General features: G+C 39.1%; 2 protein-coding genes across 7 annotated transcripts; one reads left to right on the top strand and one right to left on the bottom strand.

The window, feature by feature from the left end:
* Positions 1 to 601: 601 nt before the first annotated feature.
* Positions 602 to 11,950, bottom strand: ENKUR (enkurin, TRPC channel interacting protein). Its single transcript, XM_058028340.1, has 5 exons — positions 11,788 to 11,950; positions 8,228 to 8,373; positions 6,309 to 6,529; positions 4,431 to 4,577; positions 602 to 988 (listed from the first exon to the last, which is right to left on the bottom strand). Exons 1-5 carry the CDS (start codon positions 11,859 to 11,861, stop codon positions 815 to 817), a joined length of 762 nt encoding a protein of 253 aa, XP_057884323.1. The 5' UTR covers positions 11,862 to 11,950; the 3' UTR covers positions 602 to 814.
* Positions 11,951 to 12,157: 207 nt separating this feature from the next.
* On the top strand, positions 12,158 to 21,520 carry THNSL1 (threonine synthase like 1). Of its 6 annotated transcripts, none has more exons than XM_058038071.1 (3): positions 12,158 to 12,209; positions 13,857 to 13,948; positions 14,446 to 21,520. In XM_058038071.1, exon 3 carries the CDS (start codon positions 14,494 to 14,496, stop codon positions 16,717 to 16,719), a length of 2,226 nt encoding a protein of 741 aa, XP_057894054.1. In that variant the 5' UTR covers positions 12,158 to 12,209; positions 13,857 to 13,948; positions 14,446 to 14,493; the 3' UTR covers positions 16,720 to 21,520. The 6 variants fall into 6 exon arrangements, with proteins under 6 accessions (XP_057894054.1, XP_057894046.1, XP_057894080.1 ...); XM_058038063.1 differs by having other exon boundaries at positions 14,443 to 21,520; XM_058038097.1 differs by having other exon boundaries at positions 13,857 to 13,969.
* Positions 21,521 to 25,978: the final 4,458 nt, after the last annotated feature.

Here is a 25,978-nt window from a genome sequence, read left to right as displayed (position 1 = left end):
GGAAAATTTGGATTTTCATAGTTAATTTCAAATTTTTGACTTTATCCTTTGCTGATGTCAGATATGATGATGTCACAACAGCTGCTGGTGGTAGTGATTGACACCATACAGAAAAAGCTGTGTTCTGCTTTCATTCTAACAATACACACATAATTCCAGTCAAAACACATTTTTCTAATTTAACTGTAGATTTACTATAGCATTACAGAATTATGTACTTGTAAAAACACACATGTGGTGTCTGTATTGTGTAAAGTCTGTATTATTGCAGCTTTCCACATTAAAAATTGGTTTTGGTAACAAAAAATAAGTACACAAAATGTTATACAGAACCCAAGCTGTTTAGAAATACAATTACTCAAGCTTTTAAGTAAAGCACAACATCTCTTTAATATATAGTCCAGAAGCCATTCCATCCTGAAGTTATATTTACCAAGCTGTCTTCAGCAGCCAATTATTTCCCTTTGTTTTGGCTAGGCAAGGAAAGATGTACTCCAAACATAAGAAACAGTGTTTTACATGCTTTATGTATGATGTTTATAGAAATCTTAGTAGTTAATAAAAATTACAAAGAATAAAAAATTAAATTCATTATTCATACTCAAAGTTTAGTTAAGCATTTTATTTCAAAATGTTTGGGGAATTGTATAGATGAGAGTTATATGTAACAACTTTTCTAAGATGCTACATGCTTAGTTGAGTATTTCCTTCTAAATAGTTGACAGTAGCATCTTCTGAGAATTTAGAGAGGCATTTCTTGGAGATGCAGGGACAGGGGAAAAGGAGAAAAGAGGCCATATCTGAACAACAATCCTTACATGTTTGCAATGTAGACACATTTGTGCTTCTCAATTGCTGCTATGTCATGCTCCAGTTGTTTCAGCTTTAATTCCAGCTCTTCTTTATGCATCTGCTTGTACCTGGTGTCTGTTACTATTGGAAGACCTTGATATGCACGATTTATTTCCTCCCAGTTCTTTTTCAGTGCCTGGTGCCATTACATGAAAAGGAAATATATGAGAAAAAGTAAGAACCATATGTACATAAACTACTTGTTTTTTTCAATTTATATTACATATGCTAAGTGTTACTGCAATGTAAAAATAATAGATAAGTACATGAATAATGTGTAGTCATCTTAATTGGACCAAATCAATTAAATCCTTAAGAGTTATGATACTTGGAACTCCAGTGATATTCAGCAAAATTCAGCAAAGTTTCAGGCCATGTCACCACCAGCTTAATTTTCTGTAATTGAGACTTTGCTCAGACCATGGTCACCAAACTGACACTTTAACTTCTATAAACTACTTTGAAAAAATACTGAGTAATTGCATTCCCCTTCTAATCTGCAATTACAGTAACAACTATGGGCAAATTTTTTATCATTTGGAGTAAAAACCCCAACTGTCATTGACCCTATCAACAATAATTTCAATAACTACTACCTCTCTTGCATGCTGCTGTGCAAAGAATTACCTTTCTAGATAGACCATATCCTCTATATATAAAACCTTGAGAGTAAAATTCTACATTAAAAAATTAAAAGTGCTATAATCAAAACTTATTCATAAACCTGTTAGGTCAGAGACACAGAGACACCAGAGACAACACTTTTATCTACCAATATACACTAAAAGGAACCAGACAGTGGTAGAAAAATACAATTTACATCTTGTCTTTATATCTTTCTTCCAATTACCGCAACCATTGCTCTTCCTTTCTCTCCTCAAAAATATAATCAAAATCTACACATTCTATCCACATGTATGTGAGGATTTAGTAGAGTTTACCCAGTGCATCAAACGCTCCCACGAAAACTCTATGGGTGAACTTAACAATCACAACTAATAAGGAACTGAAAGAGCAATCAGAAAATAACATGCCTCTTGGTGAGAAAACAGCTCTCAAAAATGTTTATGGCTCTCAGTTCTGCCACCTTAGAGGATATCAAAATGTATCTTCACAAATAAAGAAGTGAAATTACTCTCTTGGGAACCAAAGTTTTCAGCTCTTCTCCCTAACCAAAACTGGATTCAATTGGCACACTGATTTTATGGCACACTGTGATTTCCAACCTCATGTCCTCCATTATTATTAAACATTTTTCTCACAGTCTGGCTAACTGATTAACATACTGAAGTTAAATTTAGAGGGTTTATTTTTATACATATTTAGCTTTGAAGACTGTTGTTTCTATTTCAGAACTCAAAGGCTCTTGTGCTTAAAAACTTGTCTTTTGTTGACTCTATAAATTGATTTAGGAAAAAAAATGAACTCTCCTGACAACACTAAGAAAAATCTAATCTTTATTATGAACTAATATTTTAACAATTCAAATCAAAGTATTTATTGCATGGCAATTCATGATTTTTGCATATTCATATTAAGCATCTAAGTGTTGTTCATAAAGGTCATTATAACAATCTTCATAAGCTTAAAAACTTTACTGCTACATGTGAAACTTAGAGCAACAAGGATATTACCTACTGTCTGGTAATGGTTCTTGTTTTTGCCATCCAAGGCTGTAAAGTACTTTGGGAGGTTTCATAGTCTACCAGGCATCAGGTACAGTGTACAAATATATAGGCATAAAAATAAATCTCATCTTTTCAAAAACTTTCATTAAAAAGTCATTCATTGATTCTTTAAACAATTCTTATTTGTGTACATTAGTAAGAACTGGCTTGGAAATAATTGAAAACACTGCATTTTAAAACATTATAGCATACATTCATAAAAATTGCTCTATCCCTACAAAGTGGAGAGATCAAAAGCAGATCATGACTCTATAAAAATCTCCTTCACAGCTCCTCCAACAATGTAATTTTCTGACTACTATTCCTACTGCTAGATCACAAACTGAATATCCAGCTCTATATATGGAATTCTAATACATGCTGGATTAGTGAGAAATATGTACTGCATTTATCAACATTCTCTTTTATTATCATAAAATCCCAACCAAAGTAAGCACAATGAAGAGTTCAAAAAATGTTGGCACAAATTACTTCCCTTTATTTTTGTAAAGTCATGAGGCTTGCTTTTGGTCTCAGGCAGCCATTGCCACGTATTCTTTCAAATCAGACAGTGCACATGTGCTCACTAGCAATGTCAATTATTTTAAAGGACAGACGTTCCCACATGTCTACAGCTGAGCACTGGGTAGAAACCACATACCCTAGGGACACTAATTCCTCCTGACAATATAAATGCATAAATAAGCCCATGGAAAGGTAAATGTTTTTGAAAAAAAAAAAATAAATACTGAGTTAATAAAAACAATCTAAAAAAATTAAAAATGAAAAAAATATTCCAGTACATTCCTCTATTTGAAAAATATAGAACACCATTTTAATCAAACTAAATGCAGAATGGTGAACAGCTGAACTCACATGCCTTTTTTGCACATATATTTTTGCTGCATTGTCAACTTGTTGGACCATCAGCTTGTCCTATGCCTTTCTCACCATAAAAATATGTTTTGTTCTTTATATTGCTGTCAGTGCAATACCCTCACCTCTCTCCCATACTCCTTCCTAGCTTCTACTGCTTGTTGTATATGCAAAAAACCTCTGTGCTGGACATTTCAGACCTTGCCAATTAACCAGTTTGCCTTTCAGACAGGCAAGTTAGACATTGTTTTCTCTCTAGATATTTTTTGGTGGGCATTCAGCATCTTTGAGCTGTCCATCTATCTATTAATTTGTTTCAGGTGAATGCTAAGATCAAGTTATTAAGGGACAGACTGATATACACACATCACAGACATATAAGCTTCATTTTCATAGGAAATTTGTCTAAAAAGTGGTCAAGAAAAATTCCAGTTCCAGGTCAGATACTGGATATCTGTTTTATGCTCTACTTCTTTTATAGTATTAATTCTCTTTTAAAAGTCTTGTGCAATAAAAACTGTATGAAAGACAGTATACAGAACAACTTGACAAAATACAAAATTTTCAGTCATAGTTCTATGACTATACTGCAGTTTAATTCTGGGGTATTTTGCCACATTTTAAAGCAAGTCACTATGCTTTAATCAGTGAGGTCACAATGTGAAGACAGAAACTGCCAGTAAAAGAAGAAATATTCTGCATTAGGAAAAAAAAATTTCTCCATTAATAAGTGTCACTAAATCCATATTGGTGATTTTCTGCTCTTTGAAGTTCCAGTGAAATTTCAACTCATTAATGTGAATAAGAACTAAACAGAATTGAAAACTATTAAAACTGCAGCTAAATAAGTTCCTTTCAGTTGTATACAACTGTTCTACAGCTCCATCTAGTGAAAAAGTAGCCAACTAATTCATTTCACTTAAAAAACCAAAAACCAAAACGAAAAAATTTACTATTTATATGGACCTGCATTTAATCTTTACTGCATTTAATCTTTTGGACATTATACTAATTAAACTAAATCAGAATATGCACCTTCAGAATATCTGTCCTTTCTTCTTCAGATAGTACTTTCATAGCTTTCTTCTTGAGTTGCTCCAAAACATTGGCTTGGTATTCTTCCTCCTCTCTCTTCATTTCTTCATTTCTCTGTATCACATATTTTGGTAAAACGCCATAATTCTATAAGGAGAAGGAAGAAATTCCTTATATGTGCTTTTAAGAAGGAAACAAAGAGATACCTGTCATCCATCCATTTGCAAAAATAGCTTGAAATGACAATTTGTGCTACTGAGCACTAAAATCCTAAGTCATCATGTTCTTAAAATTGTCAAACATGATAATCTTTTTAGCTTGAGAAAAACATATAAATAATTCCCTTTATTTTCACAACTTTAGAAGACAACAGAATCCAGAATCCAAAATGTCTATTCATAAGAAGAGATGGCTGAGCAAGGAGTTTGAAACCTGCTCATGATAGTGAGCTATTTCACATTTTTATACAGTGTCAGCTTCTATGATTGGAAACATTCCTTAGAGAATGTCTTTGAAAGGCCTTCCTGTATCCTGATTTTTGCTGAACATTGCAACATACAAGAACACATACATGAAAATTGGACTAATTAAGAAGGATAAACTATCCCACACTGATGTGTTTCAGTGAGGAAAAAAATAACTTCTGAATATCCCAGACATTCTTGGGGAAAGACACCTATTTTGCCTTAACCTTTGAAAATGAAGCTCCTCTAGCCAAAAGATATCAGAGTCTACCTTCTTTCTACTAAATGCAAAATTATTCACTAATCTTTTAGTGTCAGGTAGCACCATGACTAGTATTGTTTATATACATTTTTAGCCATGGAAAAGTACTGCAAGGCCTTCAGGTTCTTTTTGACATCTTCTCTGTCATGAGTTTCGTCATCTCTTAATGCTCAGCCATGGGTTACATGTTTAGATAAGCCAGACTCTTGACAGATCTTGTTTTCCTGGGCAAGGGATGGACTGTTCCTGTGGACAGAGGAGGTTCTCCTTAATAGCATGTCAGCTCTCCCAAGGTCTTTGCTTTCCAGAGCTGTCTCCCATGGTTACCCTCAATAGGCTGCTGTTTGCTCTCCTGAGCAGTCAGTGCCCACCTGGCTCCCTGAACAGGAGGGGTCTGCAACTGCCACATGGTCTGTGCCTCCCAGACTACAGCTGATTATCACACCCCTGAGCAATTCTTCCTGGTTTGTAAGCAGCAGAAGAGCATGATCATTGATTGGGTCATGCACCATCTGTGAAGAAAGATGGTGCTGGCATGCTTCAGGAAACTTTTTTGATTGCTTTCATGCCATTGTGTTTGTTATCCTTTCAGCAGCTTTCAAGGACAGTGAAGTCTTCCATAAGAAGCTACTTTGTGACCTGAAGATTTCCTCAAGTTGCTTAAAGAGATTTTCATCCAGCTCCTCACCTTTTTGGGTGCTCCATTAAAAACACACTTTTGACAGTTGCTGGCCTTTCCTCTGATTCTGACCCACAGGCTCAACCCAGCCTGTTGCCAATTTCGTAGAAGAACTCCATATATTTGAACAGCTCCTTCATTCAAAGGGCAACCCTCCTTCTCTTCTTCCCTGCCTGTCTTTTCTAAGCAGCAAACATTCATTCATCACAGAATTCCATGTCTCCCCATTATACACTCCCTGGATTCCCAATGCAAGACATATGCCATTGCCTTAGAACAATCATTCTGCAAATTTTTTTGGCTGACAGCATAAGCAAATGAGAACAGAGCAAAGCAAGGCACAAATCTAGTGCCAGTGATTTCTTCTCCATGAATTCAAGAGGTCTAACACAAACAGCCATGGTATCTATGCAACAGTGAAACTAAAATAGGCATTATGAATAGTGTTTCCAATATAATTTAATAAAACATACCTTTTTGTTAATGTATTTTGGAAAAAGTCCTGAAGGTTCAAGGAGATATTTATCTCCCTGTCTTGTATCAACACAAAAATGTCGAGGCTTTTTAGGCTCCCCTGTCATAACAGCAAGTGCATTTTTACTTATAAAATTCTTTTTAGTGCGAGTAACTGGGTGGTATGTCCTGGGTGGCACTGATAATGGGAGCAATTTTTTACCATCCTCTTCTTTTTTTTCTGTGAATAGAACATGTAAACATTCTCAGCAATAAATTTGAAGAGGTTCGCTGTTTCATATTATTACACTTTTCAAAAGGGAAAAACTATGTACAGAATTACATAAAAATAGAACCCAACAGTATCTACAATGAAAGAACTGCCTGTCAATGAACTGTGAGGTATGTTTGTTTGGCCTAACAGAAGTTTCATAACCTAGGAAATACTATGGTGTTTCAGATGGGTTTTCCTAATTTGTCACTCATTTTCTCTTAACAGCAGTGGTAGTTTTTTCAAATGTAATTATAACTACTTTTAGTAGAGGTGCTCACTGTCAGAGCCCTTGGGCAATAATGGTCCTGACCGGTCTCACCTGGGGCATCCACCCCACCCCCTTGGGCTCAGGAGCCCCATTTCACCTGTCAATACCTGGATGAGCTCTCCCAGCCATGTCTGCCCCAGTCCTGCTCCTGATGGGCTGTATGGAGTCAGGGGAGGGACCCCAGTCCTGCTCCTGATGGGCTGTATGGAGTTAGTGCAGGGACCCCAGTCCTGCTCCTGATGGGCTGTATGGAGTTAGTGAATGGACCCCAGTCCTGCTCCTGATGGGCTGTATGGAGTCAGGGGAGGGACCCCAGTCCTGCTCCTGATGGGCTGTATGGAGTCAGTGCAGGGACCCCAGTCCTGCTCCTGATGGGCTGTATGGAGTTAGTGAATGGACCCCAGTCCTGCTCCTGATGGGCTGTATGGAATCAGTGCAGGGACCCCAGTCCTGCTCCTGATGGGCTGTATGGAGACAGTGCAGGGACCCCAGTCCTGCTCCTGATGGGCTGTATGGAGTCAGTGCAGGGACCCCAGTCCTGCTCCTGATGAGCTGTATGGAGTCAGTGCAGGGACCCCAGTCCTGCTCCTGATGGGCTGTATGGAGTCAGTGCAGGGACCCCAGTCCTGCTCCTGATGGGCTGTATGGAATCAGTGCAGGGACCCCAGTCCTGCTCCTGATGGGCTGTATGGAGTCAGTGAAGGGACCTGGCCTGTAACTCAGTTTTGCCAGATGGTCAGTGGGACACACTGACAGGACAGACTTTGCTCCCCACCCTGCTCTGCTGGCCTGCCTGACATGGTGGGACTGCACTCTCTTGCTGAGGTCTTTGCCCAGTGTGCATGGTGGATACCCTCAAAGTCTGACACATCTCTCCTTAGGGAAGAGCCCTGCTCTTGCTGCTTCCTAATCCTTGTAAACAACTTCTCATAGTCCTTTCTCCAGAGAATGTAGACTCTCTTCCATTTCAGTGTAATCTTTCCTCCAAGGCACCAACAGAAATTCAGCAGTATCCTAAATAGTCTCACTTACAGTAAGCAATTAAGAATAATTATTTCCCATCATATTTCTCACTAGACATAACTCTAATTCATTATCACTACCAAAAATAATTATTTGATCCAAGTCATCTGAGTTCATGTTCTTCTTTGGCACTAAGTAAGTGTAATGTCACAAGTGACAAAGCCCATTCCTACAACAGCTGGGTCCTGATACTGACCCCACAACAATACAGGTACTGACTCCAACAATAGGGGTCCTGATACTGACCCCACAAACCAGTACTTCTGTTTTTACAACCCAATAGTTGCCCAGAACATAGTACTGTAGGACAGGAAGATATAACTCTCTACTCTAAAAAATACATTACACTGCATATATTTTCTGTCTGCACTTACTTGGTGCTAGCTTGGGCTCCTTGGAACGTTTCTGCAGAAAATCATTTGGAGATGGCACTGCAACTTTTGCTGGCCCCATAGTTTTGCACTGAGATTTATTTTTGTCTGCTTCATGTTTCACAAGTTCTCTAAGTTTGGATAGATACCTTAGAGGTTAAAAAATATCCATAAAGAAGGGTCAGAAAATGTTCTTCAAAGAATATACTTTTTTGCAGTAGTTCATGGCAAAAGCCTACTCTGTTTTGTTTTGTACTCTCTCCCAAATAAATACCATCATTCACACAGCCTCCATGCTAAGGCTAAATCTAGTAGTGCACTGACAAATCAGCTTTCTGGTTCTGAAGCTAGCTTGCTTCTTCCTTCTGCTCTTGTGTCTCTGAGGTCAGGATTATCACACTTGGGGAAATAAATACCAAATATGTATGCTGAACACAGACATTCTGAATTCCAACAAAACCTTAATTTTGTAAATAAACTTGAGTATTGCTTGCATGAATTCCTTATGCAATGATGTGATTCTTGGGGTGTCCTGTGCAGGGCCAGGAGTTGGACTCAGTGATCCTAATGGCCCCCTTCCAACTCAGCACTATCTATGATTCTATGATTTATGCTTGAGAAAAGATGTCAAATGCAGTCAAGAATTGTACAGGATGTCCTTGATCATCAGTTTTCCTTATTAGTGTCCACTGTATCACTGTCTCAGTGTTCCAGCTGAACCATCTGTTACAGACACTTATGAGAGATGAGGGGGTGACTGCTCTGAAATAGCACAGCACACTGCAGATTCCTTATGTTACACAGACAGGAGCTGTGATCCTCAACAATGGTAACCAGGGGTGATCTGGCACTCAAACAGCTGATGTGAAAATCAGGGAGGGCTCAGACATGAAAAGCTGTATGAACATGGTATGCACACACTGCTGTTTTGGTCTAATGTTGCATATGGCACGATAACTTCTGTTTTAATCAAAATCTCCAAAAGCAGCCAAATGCTGATCATTAGCTGATTGGCAACATCTTGCCTCTATCTGAAGGACTGAGCTGCCACAGATGTTTGCCTGAGGAAGCAGAACTCCCTGCTCCTGAAGTGAAGGCTCCCTCACTGTACTTTTATCATCTGCCCCTCTTTAGAAAACATATCATATGTGGCAGACATATGTGCTTCTTTTACAGAAAAAAATGTGTTTGTGAGAAAAACAATGTCATATTTTCAAGTAAGGATAAAAAAGAACAAAAAAGATTACATATAGTGCAGTCCACTCTATGGAAATAGTGAAATAGGAAGAAAGAAACCATGTAATCCTGGGTCACTGAATATGTATCACAGCAGCAACACTGATAAAAGCTCTTGTCCATGAGCAGCAAATGTCCCATAAATGTATTTGTACTTGATCATAACATTAGAACATGTCAGAGGACTTCATTAAAATTGTGGACTTATTTTGTTTTTTGGCAATTTGGTCTCCAAAATCAGAGAGAGGATTATCTGCATAAGATCATATATACTTCCTGAAATACTTCTAATTATAAGGAATAAAGTTTTTTTTTTTTTTTCATGTTAAATTTATGGCAAACAGCTATAGACACTGCACAAAGCCACCAAATTGATAAATAACAGTATCCCTCACCATTTTCTAGAAGTGGCATCATGAGCACAGGGGAGTGAAAGGCACTGGCTTTATGCAAATTTTGACCTAGTGAGGTGCACAGTCTTGGAATGAGCAAATGCATGAGAAGACACTGAGTTTCTTACATACTGGCATGAGGTGAAGCCATCATTTGTAGACAGCTATAGACACCTTTGGGCAAAGAGATGGGGGATCTTTTATCTTTTCAGTGACTTTCCAGATCAAGGAAGTGGCTCAATATCACAGGGTTAGAGAGGGTTGCAAGGAAAATACCATGGTTATGAGCAACTCAGAATCTAATCTGCTCATCATTCAGCAAGGGAAAAAGAGACAATACATCTGTAAGAAGACAGAAGATGATACCTATTCCTTAAGTGTCAACTTGAGATATCAAAGCTGGGGAAAATGAGGATGTTTGCTGTGGTTTCATAAGCAGTACCAGTCAGTTGAGAGTGAAATACATATGATTTCATTTGGGAAAAAAACCCATACAAAAAAAAGTAGATTTTGTATGCATTAGTTAAAACTGGTCAAATCACGCTATTAACCAGGTTTGATAGTCCTGTTACCAGCTGAATATTTGACACATTGTGAACCTAAGCTGCAAGTGTGGTGACAATAGAAGCCAATGGGATCAGAAGGGGATTTAGTCAGATTATATCTAAGCCAAGGAATCTCTTGCCTAAACTGAACCTAATGGTCATGGAGTATCCAAATCTCTGAACGGTATTAAGGCAGGAATGGATTTAGTGTTCATGCCTCAACATATTGTCCTTTCACCTTCCTCTGTCTTCAAAACTGCTCAAATCTGCTCAAAACTATATCCATTCACAATGAAAATAAACAAAATTTAAAGACCTACTTTTACATGGGAAAGATTCAGAACTAGGAATCTCACAAGTCGGAACCTTTAACCTGAAACAGGATAACTATCTTTCTTCTAATGAGTGTCACTGATACATCTGCTTGTTCTAAAGCTATTGAGTTACAACCTACCCTTTCACTAAAGATGTTAAGCGTAACAGCCTTTTATATAAATAGGGACTTGAAAAAAACAACACGTCTGCATAGCTCTTGGCAAAAGGCCTTTTCTTACATTTTTAAGGCAAGAGGTAAGAGAAGGAAGCAAAAGAAACAATGTCAGAGGATACAGCTGAAACATGGTAAGCATGGAAACTGGAAAGCCCACGTTTTCAGCTGCTCACTAAGTGCAAATAACAAAGATGTCATGTAATTCCTGAGCACAGAAGGGGTGCTTTGTAAATTATGAACTAACAAGATGTCACTGAAGACACTAAACTTAAATCATCACTTCTTGGAGCAGACTGTAAACCCTCAGATCACAGAATCAATTAGGCTGACAAAGACCTCTGAATTATCAAGTCCAACATCATCTTGTCAACTAGACTAAACACCACATCCAGTATTTCCTTAAACATCTCCAGGGACAGGGACTCCACCACCTTCCCGGGCAGCCCACTCCAGCACCTGATCACCATTATTGAGAAAAATCTCTTCCTAATGCCCAATCTAAACCTGCCCTGGCGCAGCTGAGGCCATACCCTCTTGTCCGGTCGCTAACTGCCTAGGAAAAAAGTCCAACCCCCCCGGCTGCACCCTCCTTTTAAGCAGTTGTAGAGAGAGAGATAAAATCACCCCTGAGCCTCCTTCTCTCCAGTTAAACATCCCCAGCTCCCTCAGCTGCTCCTCATCGGACTCGTGCTCCAGACCCTTCCCCAGGTTCGCTGCCCTTCTCTGGACACACTCCAGTACCTCCCTGCCCTTCCTAATGCTAGTGATTCCTTAGGAGGGGGAGTAACTATGCAAAAACTAGTTTGTTTGGGGGTTTTTAAAACCTGTTACCCGTTAGATGCATTGCCTTGCCAGGAGCAGCCACCCTTATCCGCAAGCAGCTCTGTGACACCCACATACCCGTCAGATTTGGCGGGCGGCTTCGGCTGGGGCGGCGGCTCACAGGCGCCCTCCGGGGCGCTCTGCGTGGCCATGCTGCCGCCGCGGCAGCCCGGGCACAGGGGAGCGCTCGCCGGCTTGCGGGGCTCTGGACGCGGGGTACCCACCCCGCTGGGGGGTTCGGACCGGGGAAGCGCCGCCTCGCCGAGGGGCTCGGGGCTCGGGGCGGGCCGGCGGCTGTTGTCGGTTACCGGGGAAACCGCCGGGGAACGGCGCCATGGGGGGCGGGGCCACCCCCGCCACCCGCTCCGGCGCCCGGCGCGGAACGGCCGCGCAGGCGCAGCTGCTGCCGGCACCGCGCGGCGCGGGGGGAGGCGGGGCGGGGCGGGCCGTTGGACTGCGCGTGCGCGCACCTGTGGCAGCGGTAACCCCCGCCCCCGCCGGTACGTGCGCGCGCCGCGCTGAGGGCGCCGGGGGCCGGGGGTGGAACCCGGCCGGGAGCAGGGGAATGGGGGTGGAACCCGGCCGGGAGCAGGGGAACGGGGGTGGAACCCGGCCGGGAGCAGGGGAATGGGGGTGGAACCTAGCCCGGACGAGGGGAATGGGCCGGACAGGACAGGGCAGGGCAGGGAGAGCGCCGGTGGCAGCCCGCAGCCCGGGGGGACAGTGGCAGCCGGCCGACTGGGTGGGTGGGTGAGTGAGGTCCGGTCCGTCCGCCTCCCTCCCTCCTCCTCCTCCCATCCGCGCTTTGACTCCTTCAGGGAGCCGCTGCAGGAGCTTGGTGCGGGGGCTGGTCTTGTGTCTATGCAAGTAGGAAGGCCCAGTTTTCACTAGAGCACCTGTCACCCGCAGTGGTTGTTAAAATTGTGGGTCACGCCTAAAGATATATCGGTGCTGTCTATGTGGAGCTGAATAGCCAAAGCAAAACGTTTCTGGAGGTATGGGTGTAAGCTCTGCCGCAACAACCCCACCCTTTTGGCGTGGAGTTTGTATCTAAAGTGGGGTGGGTGGATCATTTGGCTGCTTCTACTGTTGAAGTTTTGCCAGTGAACAAAAAATAATTTCAAGAAATGGGTTGCTTTCAATGATTGCAGTCTTCTATGTACATGTATTTATATGGGTGAGTGCAAAACTCAAGTTGATTTTAAACAATACCTATGGCCAAACTTCATAAGGCAGCCCAGATGTTACACCCATTATCTGAGTAATGCACACCAACTGACTGCAGCTCAAAGTTAACCTGAAGTGGAGCAGGCCATGGCAGGCTTGGCATGGTTTGTGTGGTTCTCACTCCCTTAGTTCACACACACAATGCTTGAAGTGATTCTTATGTTCAAGAAATAAAGTCACTAAAATCTACTGGTTTTGGGTTTATTTACTCCTGAATGTAACTTTTTTACATCATGCAAGTTTAATATGAAGATCACTTTCTGTCCCTAAAAAAAAAATAAAAATACATGTTTTTATATGCACCAGAGCGCTTACTATTGCAATACACTTTTAGAGCAATACTGGATATTACAATTACTCTTTGCAGTTTGTTTTTACTTTTATTAAGAGTTTTTACTTTTATTAAGGGTTTATAAAGATTTCTAAAACTCCTTTTTTATTAAAGATTTATAAAACCCTTATATTGCATCTACACAGGATGCTCCCCTTATACTTTACAAGGATTGAAGAAAAAACCTGGATAGCATTATATGCCCATCTCTACTCTGATCTTTGCCTTGTAATTACAGCATATCCTCCAGGTCACAACACTGGGTGCAGACACAGAGATTTACTGTTTGCAAACTCAGCTCTTCATAGTTGTGAGCAAATGCTCTTCCCCCTGCCCCCCTCACAGTTTTAGGGAGATTTTGAGTCTTTCCCCTTTTGCTCTAAATATTGCAGACAAATCATTTGCTCCAATTAGTGCTGATATTAGTGTTTATTTCTCTAAGTAAAAAGCACAACGTTGGGAGTCTCTTACTTTGTTGGAAATCCATCCTTCTTAGTTACTTTTTTGTTAGAGAGTCCTCATGATTTCTCTCTGTCTGTCTCTTTCTCCTCCTCTTTCCATTCTCAAATTACATTCAATACAATTCCAGTATAGGAGTTCTTCAAAAATCCCTTGCTTGGTTTCCATCCCTTCAGAAGAGATTTCAATGCAACTCATCCAGCCTTGCTGTTGCACAGGACTGTGAGTTATCTGTGTATTTAAGTGAGTCTTGCATTTGCTTTTTTTAAAAACAAAGGATTAAAAATAATCAAAGTTTCCTTGGGAGGTGGGACAAATGCATATTTTGGTAACATTTTGATTACAAGAAGGTAACCTAGTTTATTGTTACTTATAAATGTGTAGTTAAAAGCAAGTCTTCTAGAAGAAAAACAAATTGTTTTTTAATTCCTATGAGCAATATTATTTGCAAACAGTATTGTAGTGTTAGGCTTGGATGTCTTTTTTTACCTTGAGAACATGGACTTTTTCATGTTGGGTTTGTCAGTGGAAACAAGCTGGAACTAAGCAGGAGAGGGAAATGAGTCTTACTCTGAAAAATACCTCCTTGGCACTGATGAGGTCATTGCTGGATTTATATTTGATCTCTTGTTCTGAATTTTATATCCTCGAGGGCTTTTTCTTAGATATTTGCTGAAGGACTAGTTACCGTTTGTTTTTTTGTTTTCTTTCTGAAGCAGTTAAGTGGATTGTCAAGTTGGAAAAAACCCACAATAACTCATCAGAAGATGTTTCCCGTTTTTCAATATCCGCCTTTAAGACTAATAACCCAAAACAGTCTTTCTAGCATGTGTTTAAAACTCACGTTTTCAAGACCTGTTGCATTTGCACAAATATGGAAATCATGGTTCTCAAGTCATTCTCTTCTTGGAAAGAAAAATATTATCCTGATGGGACCTCCAGGTGCTGGGAAAACAACGACTGGGAGAATAGTGGGCCAGAAACTGGATTGCCCTGTCATAGACATAGATGATGATGTCCTTGAAACAACCTGGAATATGAGCGTGTCACAAAAAATGCAGGACGTGGGTTATGAGGAATTTCTAGAGGAGGAAGGAAAAGCCCTGTTGAAGTTCTCAGCATCTGGAAGTGTCATTTCCCTTAGTGGATCCAATCCAATGCATGCTGCTGGCATGCAGCACATAAAGAAGAATGGAATAATTGTGTATCTGGATGTGCCCACATCAGTCATTATGAGCAGGCTGAAATCAAAGCAGATGGATCGTATCGTGGGGCTGTCTCCTGGTGTTTCTCTCAAAGATGTGCTCCAGTTTAGGAAGCAGTTCTACAAAAGGTGGTTTGACATCCGTGTTCTTTGTGGCGGGGATGTTGCTGCAGAGGTCGTGGCAGAAAAGGTACTTGATGCTGTGAAGAGATACCAAGACTCAGAACTGGAAACTTTCATTTCAACAAGGTCTAGTAGGTCTGGAAGGAGTACAGAAGAAGACTCTAATAAATTCTATTTCAGTGATGTTGTTATTCAGGGCTTAGCCCTTGATGGGGGACTCTTTGTTCCTGAGAGAGGACTTCCAAAATTCACTGCTGAAGAATGGCAAGGTCTGATAGAAGCAACTTACGTTGAAAGAGCCCAGGTGATACTAGAAAGATGCATACATCCTGCTGATATTCCTGCTTCTAGGCTGGCAGAAATTGTTGAAACTGCTTATGGAGAAAACTTCAGTTGTTCTAAAGTTGCTCCAGTTAGGCATCTGGCAGGCAATCAGTTCCTCCTTGAGTTATTTCATGGACCAACAGCATCATTTAAAGATTTTGCATTACAGTTGATGCCACATTTATTTGCCTACTGCATTCCCAGAAGCTGCAATTACTTGATTCTGGTAGCTACTTCTGGGGACACGGGGAGTGCTGTTCTGGATGGCTTTAGTCGTCTCCATGACACTGACAAACAGAGAATTGCTCTGATGAATTTTTTTCCTGAGGATGGAGTAAGCCCAATTCAAAAATCACAAATGATTGCCTGTCAGAAGGAAAATGCTTGGTCAGTGGGTGTCAAATCAGATTTTGATTTTTGCCAGACAGCTATAAAACAAATCTTTACTAATTCTGATTTTACTGGCTTTCTTACAGTAGAATATGGAACAGCTTTAGCTGCAGCAAACTCCATAAACTGGGCACGACTGCTTCCTCAGATAGTTTATCATGCCTCTGCGTACCTTGATCTCGTTCATCAGGGTATTATTTCTTTTGGAAGCCCTGTAGATATTTGCATTCCTACGGGAAACTTTGGCAACATCTTAGCTGCTTTCTATGCTAAAATGATGGGAATTCCTATCAGGAAATGTATTTGTGCTTCCAATGAAAACAATGTTTTGACTGAATTCATAAGAACAGGTGTTTATGATTTGAGGGGAAGAAAATTAATTTCCAGTTTTTCACCAGCAGTAGATATTTTGAAGTCCTCCAATCTTGAGCGATACTTACACCTGATTGCTAATGAAGATGGACAACTGGTGACACAATTATTTAATCAGCTGGAAAATCAAGGCCACTTCCAGCTGCAGAAAGATCTACTTGGAAAGCTTCAGCAGGACTTAGTGGCTGGCTGGTGCTCTGATGAGGACTGTCTGGCTGCCATTCACTCTGTGTACAGTACTACAGGATATATTTTGGATACACACACAGCTGTTGCTAAAGTAGTTGCAGATCGATTACAAGATAGAACTTGCCCAATTATTATTTCATCTACAGCTCATTATTCTAAGTTTGCACCTGCTATCTTGAGGGCCTTGAGGATTGCAGAAATAAATCAGAATCCATTAAGTCAGCTTCACTTGCTGAGTTCTTACAGCGCTCTGCCTCCAATCCACTGGGGCCTATTGGAGACCCTGAAAAAGACAGGAAATGGGGATCACCAGGTCTGTGCTGCTGATATGAGTGTGCTGATGTCCCATATAGAAACCTTAATTCAAAATCATTTTATGAAAGTTTTTTGAGCAACTGATCCAATGAACACAATTGCAATACCTTCTTAACAAGCTGCATGCTTTATGAAAGCCATCATTCATCTGGCCTGTGTCCAGTCCACAGCACATCTCACAGTTTTATATTCAGTTGTCAAGCTTTCAACAGTATTTGTAAGTAACATGTGTGAGATTTCTAGTGGCAGTGAAAGGTTGTGAATCTAGAGTGTAAAAAACTGGAATACCACTTTGCAAATCATACACAGCAGAGATGCCAGCACTGCTGGCTCTCCTTGGCAGTGCTGAAGCATCCTCAATGGAAAGAGACAGATAATGAAGTCTGACCTTTCTGGAACTAATAGCTCTGCTTTTGTTGCAACAATGATGTGAACCTTTGGTCAGTGGAGGTTTAATTAAACTTTAACTCATTTCACTTAGGGCACTGAAACATAATGATATAATGGTGTTCATATGTTACTAATGAGAGTTGATTTCACTACAAAGATTAAAATACCCTTGTATTGTTAATCCTTGAACCATTGAATTTTGTGATATATTACCTTCTTGTATAATGTTTTTTATGTATTGTGTTGCCAGTGTCTAAATATAAAATCTGGTAATTTTGTTTTTAATGTTTTTTTTTTTTTCACAAATATTTTCCTGTGTCAAATAGAATGCCTAATTAAATATTTTTAATATATTTGAGGTGTGCCTCTTTCTCTAATGTCTTGTAGTCTCTTTCCTAGACATTTTTTATTTGAACTTTCAACTTTAAAATCCTTTTTTAGTACTATAGAAGAATCTGATAGTGGTAACAGCTGTCTTCTTAAATAAGAAACAGACTTCACTATTTATTTAAATATATTTTTTTTGTATTATGTTTTATCTTGGAGATCATATAGCTTTTCTTGTTCTAATTACTTATGTTTTCATATTTTTCTTAAGTTAATTTCCTTGATGTTCTATTCTATTTGAGCTCTGCATGAATTAATGTAAGAAAGAAGCTTCCCAAATTACTTGGCATCTCATCAAGGAAAGTGAAGGATGAATTCCAGTCTGATAGCATCAGAAGTGTTCATTATGTAACCCAAAATACATCTGTGTGGTTTTGCTAATGACAGGCACTTTGCTGTTTGTTTTTTTTTTTTTTTTTTTCTGAAGAAAAATTAGACTGGATTGTCCTAGGAGATCATGTGGTTGTGGACAAATGTATTCTACTAATTGAAGATTATATTTCACAAGGACATAAACTACATTTCATACTATGAGAAATGGTAAAATGATGTATTGAAAGGTTTAAGTGGCATGCAGTTAGAGGTAAAGAGCTAAGAGTCTTCAGATGTAAGGACATATAGCTATGGGAAGTTGTGTTTCCCACTAAGATTCAAATAATCTGGTAATTGATAACCTTTTTTTGCCTCTTCAATAGGCAACATTTCCTACATGTCAGGATTCACTTGAGGCTTTGAACTGTTGTCATATCTGACAGCTTCCTCTGTGTGCCTGCTTGTACTTTTTGCCACACTAGAAGTGAACAAGACACCATCTAGCAAACTGTTTTAAAGAATTGTCTTTTTTTTCCAGCTGAAGGTAAAAGTCCCCAGCACGATGTGCCTTTGCCACAGTGAATATGTACAGAGTGTTATTAAATGTAGCTGAGAACAGGGGTGTGACACAGTAGCTTTCTAGATTCCCCCATTCTTAGATACTTTTTTAGGACCTTTGTAGTTTTTCGCTAAAACCTTTTTCACTATTTCTGCAGTAACTTTGAAAAATAACTTTTTGTTTTTATGGAATTGTGAACAGACCAGGTTGGAAGTGACCTGAATAAGTCATCTGGGCCAACCTTTTGTGACAAAGGGAGCCCAGATGAGATTATCTGACATCCTCTCTGGTTATGTCATAAAAACTTCCAGCAATGGAGACTCTCCCACATCCCTGGGATATTGTTCCAGTGTTCTCACTGTAAAAATTTCTTTCTTATACAAAAATGAACCCTCTCCTGGTGCAACCTTCTCCTCTGCCCCTTGTCATTTCCATATGGCTCCTTGTGAAGAGAGAACCTCCAATCTCTTCCTAACCACCACTGAAGTATTGGATAACTGTGCTGAAGTGCCCACTGAACCTCCTGTAGTATGAAAAGATCAGACTCAATGTCCTCATAGGGCAGGGGAATTTTCATCATTTTCCAAATACAACATGGAAAAGACCATGATTATGTAATTTAAAAAAAATCCAAGTCCTTACATAAGCACATTGCCAAGAAAGGAGCACTGCTTGTATCAGTGATGAGTGAGCATCCACCTTGTATTTCTCTGTTTCAATTTGATTCTTACAGTAATTCCAAGTGGGAAAAAATTTAATGCTTTCTCTAGACATGCTCAGTACAAACCCAGAATTCTAAACCTTGAAAATAAAAACCCAAAACCAAACAAACCCAACTGCCTGGACTGAATTACTGGGACAGGGCTTGGTTTCAGCATAAGGACTCTGTGGAAATCCTGCAGTACTTGGTTCCATGGGGCTTATTGCCATTTAAATCACAGGGCTGTTTGTCACAAACTGTTACAATACTTTAGAGAAACATCTTCAAAGAGCTTGTTTTTGTAGAAGAAAGGGAAGAGCTGAGATTCTAAACAAGATAAGACTAGAAGCCAACATCCTACCCTGAGATAACTCAGTGTTAGATAAACTGGTCAGAGCTAAACTAGCAGGAGATTTATTTTGGCATGACTAAATTATTTTAAAGTTTGTGGCAGTAGCCCAAGCATGGTTTGAATTTCTGGTTGCTGCTTTCCTATCACATGAGCCATTATAGCAGTCAATATAAACTAAATAAGTAAAAAAATGAGCACTTGTACTTAGGTAAGGGCTTTCACTGGGGACTTAGAGTGTCCAAGGGCAGTGGTTAATGAACACATACAATATTAATATATTTCTCAGAATGCCTAAAGGCTTTTACAATATAGTATTTACTAATTTTAAAAAATAATTATTTTTTGGACTTCATTAACTTCAGTGAACTATTTTCCTGCACTACATCTTCTTGTGGATCCTAGTAATGAACATTATAAAATGTTGCAGTAGTGTTGTGATCCTGGATGTACACAGTATTTGAGCTGGTGCTAATGCTGTGTTCTGGTAGCTGTGGTGTACAATCTTCTGTCCTGCAGGGCCTGCAGCAATGGAAGAGAAAAAAATTTCCAGCATGCTCAGAATAGCTGGCTGTGGGTACAGAGGATAGTGAGGGAAGCAATCCTCCTTTCTTCCTAGCCCAGATTTTCTTAGTGTCAGTGATATACTATGGCTCAGCAAATCTTGTGCTACTGATATGGTCCTCTTTTCCCCCACTGTCAGAATTATGAAAGATTCAGAAGGCATTAAAGACTCTGCATAAGTGCCCTTTTTTTCATCCTGTGTGTTGAGAGTGCAGACACTGTGCACCCTGGATGCTGTCATACATTATTTCCTATTAACTTATTAAGGCAAAGTAGTGTGCCAATGGTACAGAAGAGCAAATCTACATTGTGCTGGTTAGTAAGATTCCTTAAGCCATTTAGGTTTGCTGTATACACAGTTTGCTCCTATTAGTCTAGCAGGATGTTGCAGTATCAATCAATAAAATCCAGGTTGACAGAGAGTGTGAGCGTGCAGATCTACACATTTCCACTTGCTTTGTTGACCCAGAGTAAAAGCATTGCTTTAGTTAAGCTGGTATTCTTCTGTAAATATAAATCTTGGCTGAACACTTCCTACTATATGAAAAACCTCAGGGACAAATTTAACAAATGTAAGGAGAGACACAACATATATATTTACACTTTTTATTATAAGAATATTTATGTGGAAAATACTTTGTTTTGTTTACAGATGTACCAGGTGCTCATTACTTGCCTTTAGTCACAGCCCTTCTTGTCAGGGAGAAGACATGAGGTAAAGGATGAATAGAACATCAGAAGATAATTCGGTTTTCTTAGTATTTTATGATATAAAAAGAATTGCTATTTACACTTTTGAGATGATGAAAAATTTTATCTGATGGAACTCTAGAGGGAAGATTCTTGTTGTTCAAAAGGTCAGCTTTGCTTTCAAGGACATCAAGAACAGATATTGCTAATAAGTGTATCATATTTGGCATACCTGAAATACACATTACTCATTTGTATCCACTGTATTTTTTCCTAAATAAACACTGCAAGATTTATATAGCACTATAGCTCTTTGTTTGCAAATATGTTTGAAAGTTCTTACCAATCTGCTATAAAGAAAATCCACTAAAATAAGTGGTTTCAGAGTTTGATATTTTTAAGTCTTGAAAGATGTGTTTCCTTGAAAGTTGGGGTATAGTTGGTGATAATCTAGTAATTCACTTTGCTGAGACTAAGATTTTAGTGTGATAATGTGCATCATTCTGGAAGGAGCGATGTATAAAAAAGGAAACACAGATCAAATCAGCAAATGTCTAAAGACTGTTTACATTGCACCACAGACTTGTCCAGTGCTGCATGAAAGGCCTGTATTCTGAGGATTAGTATGGAAAAGGAAATCTCTGATAGTTTAATGTTTTTTGTTCATGTTTAGTTCTGTGGAGAGATGAGCTAGTTGTCTGTTAGCTGATGTGGAGCAACTTTGGTACACTGCTAACATCATTTCAGGATCATGGGCTTAAAAATTACTTGAATGGTTGAAACCACAATGAGCAGTTAATGTCAGTGAATTAATGTGAGTGGGCCATTGATTCTGAAATGTATTAGCAGCTTAAGGAGGATTTAAATGTCACTGTGTTTTCACAGCAGCTACAAATGTGCTCAGCTTGTTTCTTCAGATTTTTTCAGAATGTAGAAATCTAAAAGACAACTGTCGTTGCTCTCCAACTTAGAGAGAGCTAAATCTTTCCAAGATCTCTCAGTGTGGACCAAGATCTAAGCTGTTTGCTCAGTTTACTTGAGAAGACTTTATTTCCTGATAAGTGTTTAAGATGCTGTCTGGTCTCCTTCTTGGCAGTATAGGAAAATTATTCAGTAGAATTAAGGTAAGACCTGATTTACTTGCATGTGTCTGATATTATAAAATTTAACCAAGGGGAGCAGCCACTCTGTTTTCCTTGCACAACATAGGAACACATTTTTCATAAAAAGTGTATCTCAAGTTTCACAAAATCAGTTACATAGCACGGGAATTGTTACTCTAGCATTTTATTTCGATATTTTGTCACTGGTATTTGGAATAGACTTAGATTTTTAAATAGTTCCTTTTATTTTAAAGAGTTGTTGTTATAGAAACATGGAGGGTATCACCCCCAGATTTAAAATTCATTATGACAATAATTGAGTCAAGCCTGAAAGAACTCAAAATGTAAATTAGAAAGAAAAGACTGAACAGATTTGTTATGTGAGTTCACATAAGATTTGGCTCTTAACCATGAGTTTATTAAGAACATAGGAGGAAATAAAGTAATGACTATTCAAATCTCCAGATGCCACAAAACTTAAATACTAAGGAGCCACTTAATCAGAGCAAGATTAATTGCTTGGTTAGGAGCTGTAAGCAATTTGCATTTCACTCTGGCCTAAAGTAGACCTGTGTTTTTAAGAGAACAGAGGTTTGAGAACATACTTAGCAAGTTGAAATAATTTGTGATAGGAAATGCTGACTTTGAATGGTGTCTGGAGATGATGTGCATTCTCAACTGAGCATGAAATTTCAGCATGCCTTGTGGCCAAAAGGACCAGTGAGATCCTGAGGTTAGAAGTGGGAATACTGCCAGGGAAGAAATACTGCTGTCTGTATTTGGCTTTGGTGTAACCTTTTGGAAGAATATTATGTTCAATTTCAATAGTCACAATTTTCAGTAATGCTGGGAAAAGTCATGACAGCAATAAAAGTATTAAAAAGAACCACTGGCATGAGAGACTCAAAAACCAGAATCTGCTTAATTTAGTGAAAGAAGAATCAGCCTAAATGGACCATCTTTGGAGAAAAATTGATAATAAAGAGCTGTTCCACGTAGCAGAGGAAGAGTGATCCAGCAAGTCTAAGCAGAAGGACACGTTACAAAAAGAGATAAAAGTACATAACAGAACAGTAAAGGCATCCCTAGTCTGATGATTTCCTGAAAAATGTGATTTGATAGAAAGAGGACTAATTCAGACAAGTCAGACCCATGTTACAAAAGAGGTGAAACCAATCACAAGCTGTGTTTGGCTGCCCCGGGAGTAACTTGCCTTTAACAAAAGCATGAACAGCATTTCACAGAGATTTCAGAGATAGAGATTATGAGCTAATTTCAGTTCTGCTGTGGTGTGATCAGTACACAGAGCAAAAAAGGCTACTGGATATGTTTAGCCTTGTTCTTTCTGTCTCTAGAGAATTGCAAATGGGCTACTAATGCATACCCTGACTTGACTCATGGCTATTAGGATATGGCTCATTAGTTTTAAATTTCATTATACAATACGCCTTGTGATGGTTTGGGCTATATATACTTTCATTATGAAAATGAGGTGAACAGCACAGGAGGAAAGTGTCTGTGTAAATGTCAGCTTTATTGAATGTAGCTAATTATTATTTATCTTCTCAAGCTTTTAAAAGTTGGAGGTCTTTTGAAATTTATTAGATGCTTTTGGGCCCCTTTTTTCTCAGCTCTTACAAGCAACCTGCAATCCAATGGCCATTTAAAATTCATCTTCAGCTCATAATAAGATTTATATGACAAATGAAAAAATCCAATAGTTCCTTTTTATAGTTAAACTTGAACTTTTATATATCAATTAAAGCTTAGAGAAGGTAAAATGTACTAACAGGTTCTGCTCTAGCAACATATTTTGATTTAAGTGTATTTTTTCATTACATTTTAAACTAATTCACTAAATTATATCTAAATAGAGCAGGCATTTAGTGGACTTCTTTTATAAGTATCTGTAGCAATCTGATTCTGTTTAAAATGCTAATAAATGCATCCCATCTCCTAATGAAACCAGTGCTCCCTGCATAATTAATTAGCATTTTATACAGATGAGCCATATTCACAGTATTTTTCTACCAGAAAGGTTAATAAAAGAATTTGATGCAGTTCTGAAACACCACAAGAGCAGCTTATTTCTGTAAAACCAGTTTTTTGCAAGTAAAAATTTTAGTGACATTTACCTGGAATCGTTGTTCCATACATCTTTTATCCACAAGGTGGCATTCCTAACAGGAGTTTGATAGACATGGTCACTTCTTGCAGTTTTTGAAGAGCTCTGAGAGGCAGTCATAAGCATTTGTAATATTACACGAGCTTTTTGTTATTTCATTTTTATAAAGTGTAATTAAGAGTAATTTAAGAAACCTTAATTATAATTAGGTTAATACTCATTGGTGTGTGGAGTATCCAGAAATATGTGATGGTTTCAGGTTACAAAACAGCACATTCATTCGTGGCATTATATGCTACTAGACACTTTTCAACTGTAAAGCTGGAATCAATTTTGCTTTAGTGAAAGAGTCTAAAATAACAATTTAAAAATTCTTTAAATCAAGAGCATGAAAAATACCATGGTCTTGTATGCAAGCGCCAGTGTTTGGTGTTTTGAACATGATGCAGCCTATGGAGCTTGTGGTGAGTTCTGGGTTAAGGAAGGGCAGATAACAGTGTTCATGGGGAAGAGCTGTATAAATTATCTCTTGCTCTGCAGGGGAGGATTTTTCATAGTTTAATGTTACAATGACCAAGCAACTTATTTTCATATGCCTATCGTCTAGGTTGATAACAGAGCCAGTGGGCACCACTGCTTTTCTTCAGGCTTTATATCTTTTTCAGTTTCTTGTAGTCTTTGTATGCTAAATTCAAATACCTCTTGTTACTCTTTTTCTTTAAATACAAGCATGAAGGGAATATAACACAGCCTGCTAAACCAATACAAGTGCACTGGATTTTAGATAGCAGGGACATGCATATTATTCTTTTCTCCCCCATGGTTAAGGTCCTGATCTTACTTTGCTTTTTTTGCTGTTTCTGTAAGATCAGACCTTAGCTAAATAATAATTTATATTTCCATTCTAGCTGGTGCCCTACTTGCATTTTGGTTTGCAGAAAAAAAGGCCTAACCTAAGGTTTCTGCTGAAACTGTTATCCAATGTAAATTGTGGATTTTTTTTCCAAGTCTATTTCAAGGCAACAGAAAGGGATATGAGTTGTTTGGTTTTTGATTTATTGTTTTGTGGTAGCAATACTTCTGTGGAGTCTTTTCTAATGTGTGTGTACATTTCCTGCTAATCCCTCTGCTCCCTGTGCTGACCCCCACTGATGCCTCAGACCTCTGGGTTTGGTTCCTTTCACTGAACACAGCTGAAAGGACAGAGCAGTGCCTGCACCATGGCTGGCACTAATGACAGTCTTTGCTGAGGTAGTGGGCACTATTCTGACATTGAGCAGATGTTCTTTTCCCTAACATTCTGTTGTACCTCTATCATCTCTCAAAGATGGCTCTACAAGACAGAGTATGAATTCCTGTTCACTGAAAGCAATTGTCAGTCAGGAAACCCCACTTTCAGAATGATCCAGCTGGTAGAACCTACCTGCTGCTTGAATCTGGCAACAAGGACTCTAGAGGCAAACCTTCTGAGTTGGTAGTATCTCATGCTGAGTGCCAGTAAAATTTGAGGGCCTGAACATCTCCCACATGCTGCAAATTTTAAAGAAATGTGGTGAGAATTACTGTTTCCAGGATATGGAAATGGCCAGACAAAGAAAGTTATATATAATAATTATGAAGTGTTAACGAGAAAGTAAATTATTTGTTATTGTTGCCTTTCAACTTAAGCTACACACTGATTTTTCTTTACAGTAGTTAGGCATAGCACTAGGTGAATAAATGAGGGCAACATTCCTCTGAGAAGAGCAATAAATCTGTCCCACAGAGGAGGTTTAAATATAGGAAAAACCAAATGTACAAAAAAACAAATGGAAAGAAATATTCTCTGCTCTGGTGGCTGCCATGTGGAAAGGGCTCACGGTCTGTAGATAGAACTGAACAGCTAGCAAGGGAACAGGTTAGTCAAGGTAAGGGCAGGGTTCAGGGGTCCCCAAAAATTCTGTAATGTGTAGGGGGTGATGGACATCACCGGGAGAAATTGGAGCATCGCTGATGTTGCTTCTGGGACATCTCAGGGTGTTGGATCAGATGGAAATGTACTCCAACTCCCAGAAAGGGGGGTTGCTGAATTGTCCTTTTGCCTCAGGGTGTCTCAGTTATATGACAGTAAGTTCACATAACCCAGCACTTGCAGGTAACACTGTCAGAAAAAACCA

This window comes from Melospiza georgiana, chromosome 1 (genome assembly GCF_028018845.1).
Source record: "Melospiza georgiana isolate bMelGeo1 chromosome 1, bMelGeo1.pri, whole genome shotgun sequence".
Taxonomy (NCBI): domain Eukaryota; kingdom Metazoa; phylum Chordata; class Aves; order Passeriformes; family Passerellidae; genus Melospiza; species Melospiza georgiana.
Note: the sequence above shows the minus strand (reverse complement) of the source record. Positions and strands in the feature narration are given on the sequence as shown.

Excerpts from the sequence above, each read along its gene's own strand:
- ENKUR (XM_058028340.1), bottom strand. The coding sequence starts at position 11,861 with ATGGCCACGCAGAGCGCCCCGGAGGGCGCCTGTGAGCCGCCGCCCCAG. Across the intron at positions 4,578-6,308 it reads CAAAATACATTAACAAAAAG|AATTATGGCGTTTTACCAAA; the intron begins GTATGTTTTATT and ends TTCTCCTTATAG. Across the intron at positions 989-4,430 it reads AAAGGACAGATATTCTGAAG|GCACTGAAAAAGAACTGGGA; the intron begins GTGCATATTCTG and ends TAATGGCACCAG.
- THNSL1 (XM_058038071.1), top strand. The coding sequence starts at position 14,494 with ATGTTTCCCGTTTTTCAATATCCGCCTTTAAGACTAATAACCCAAAAC.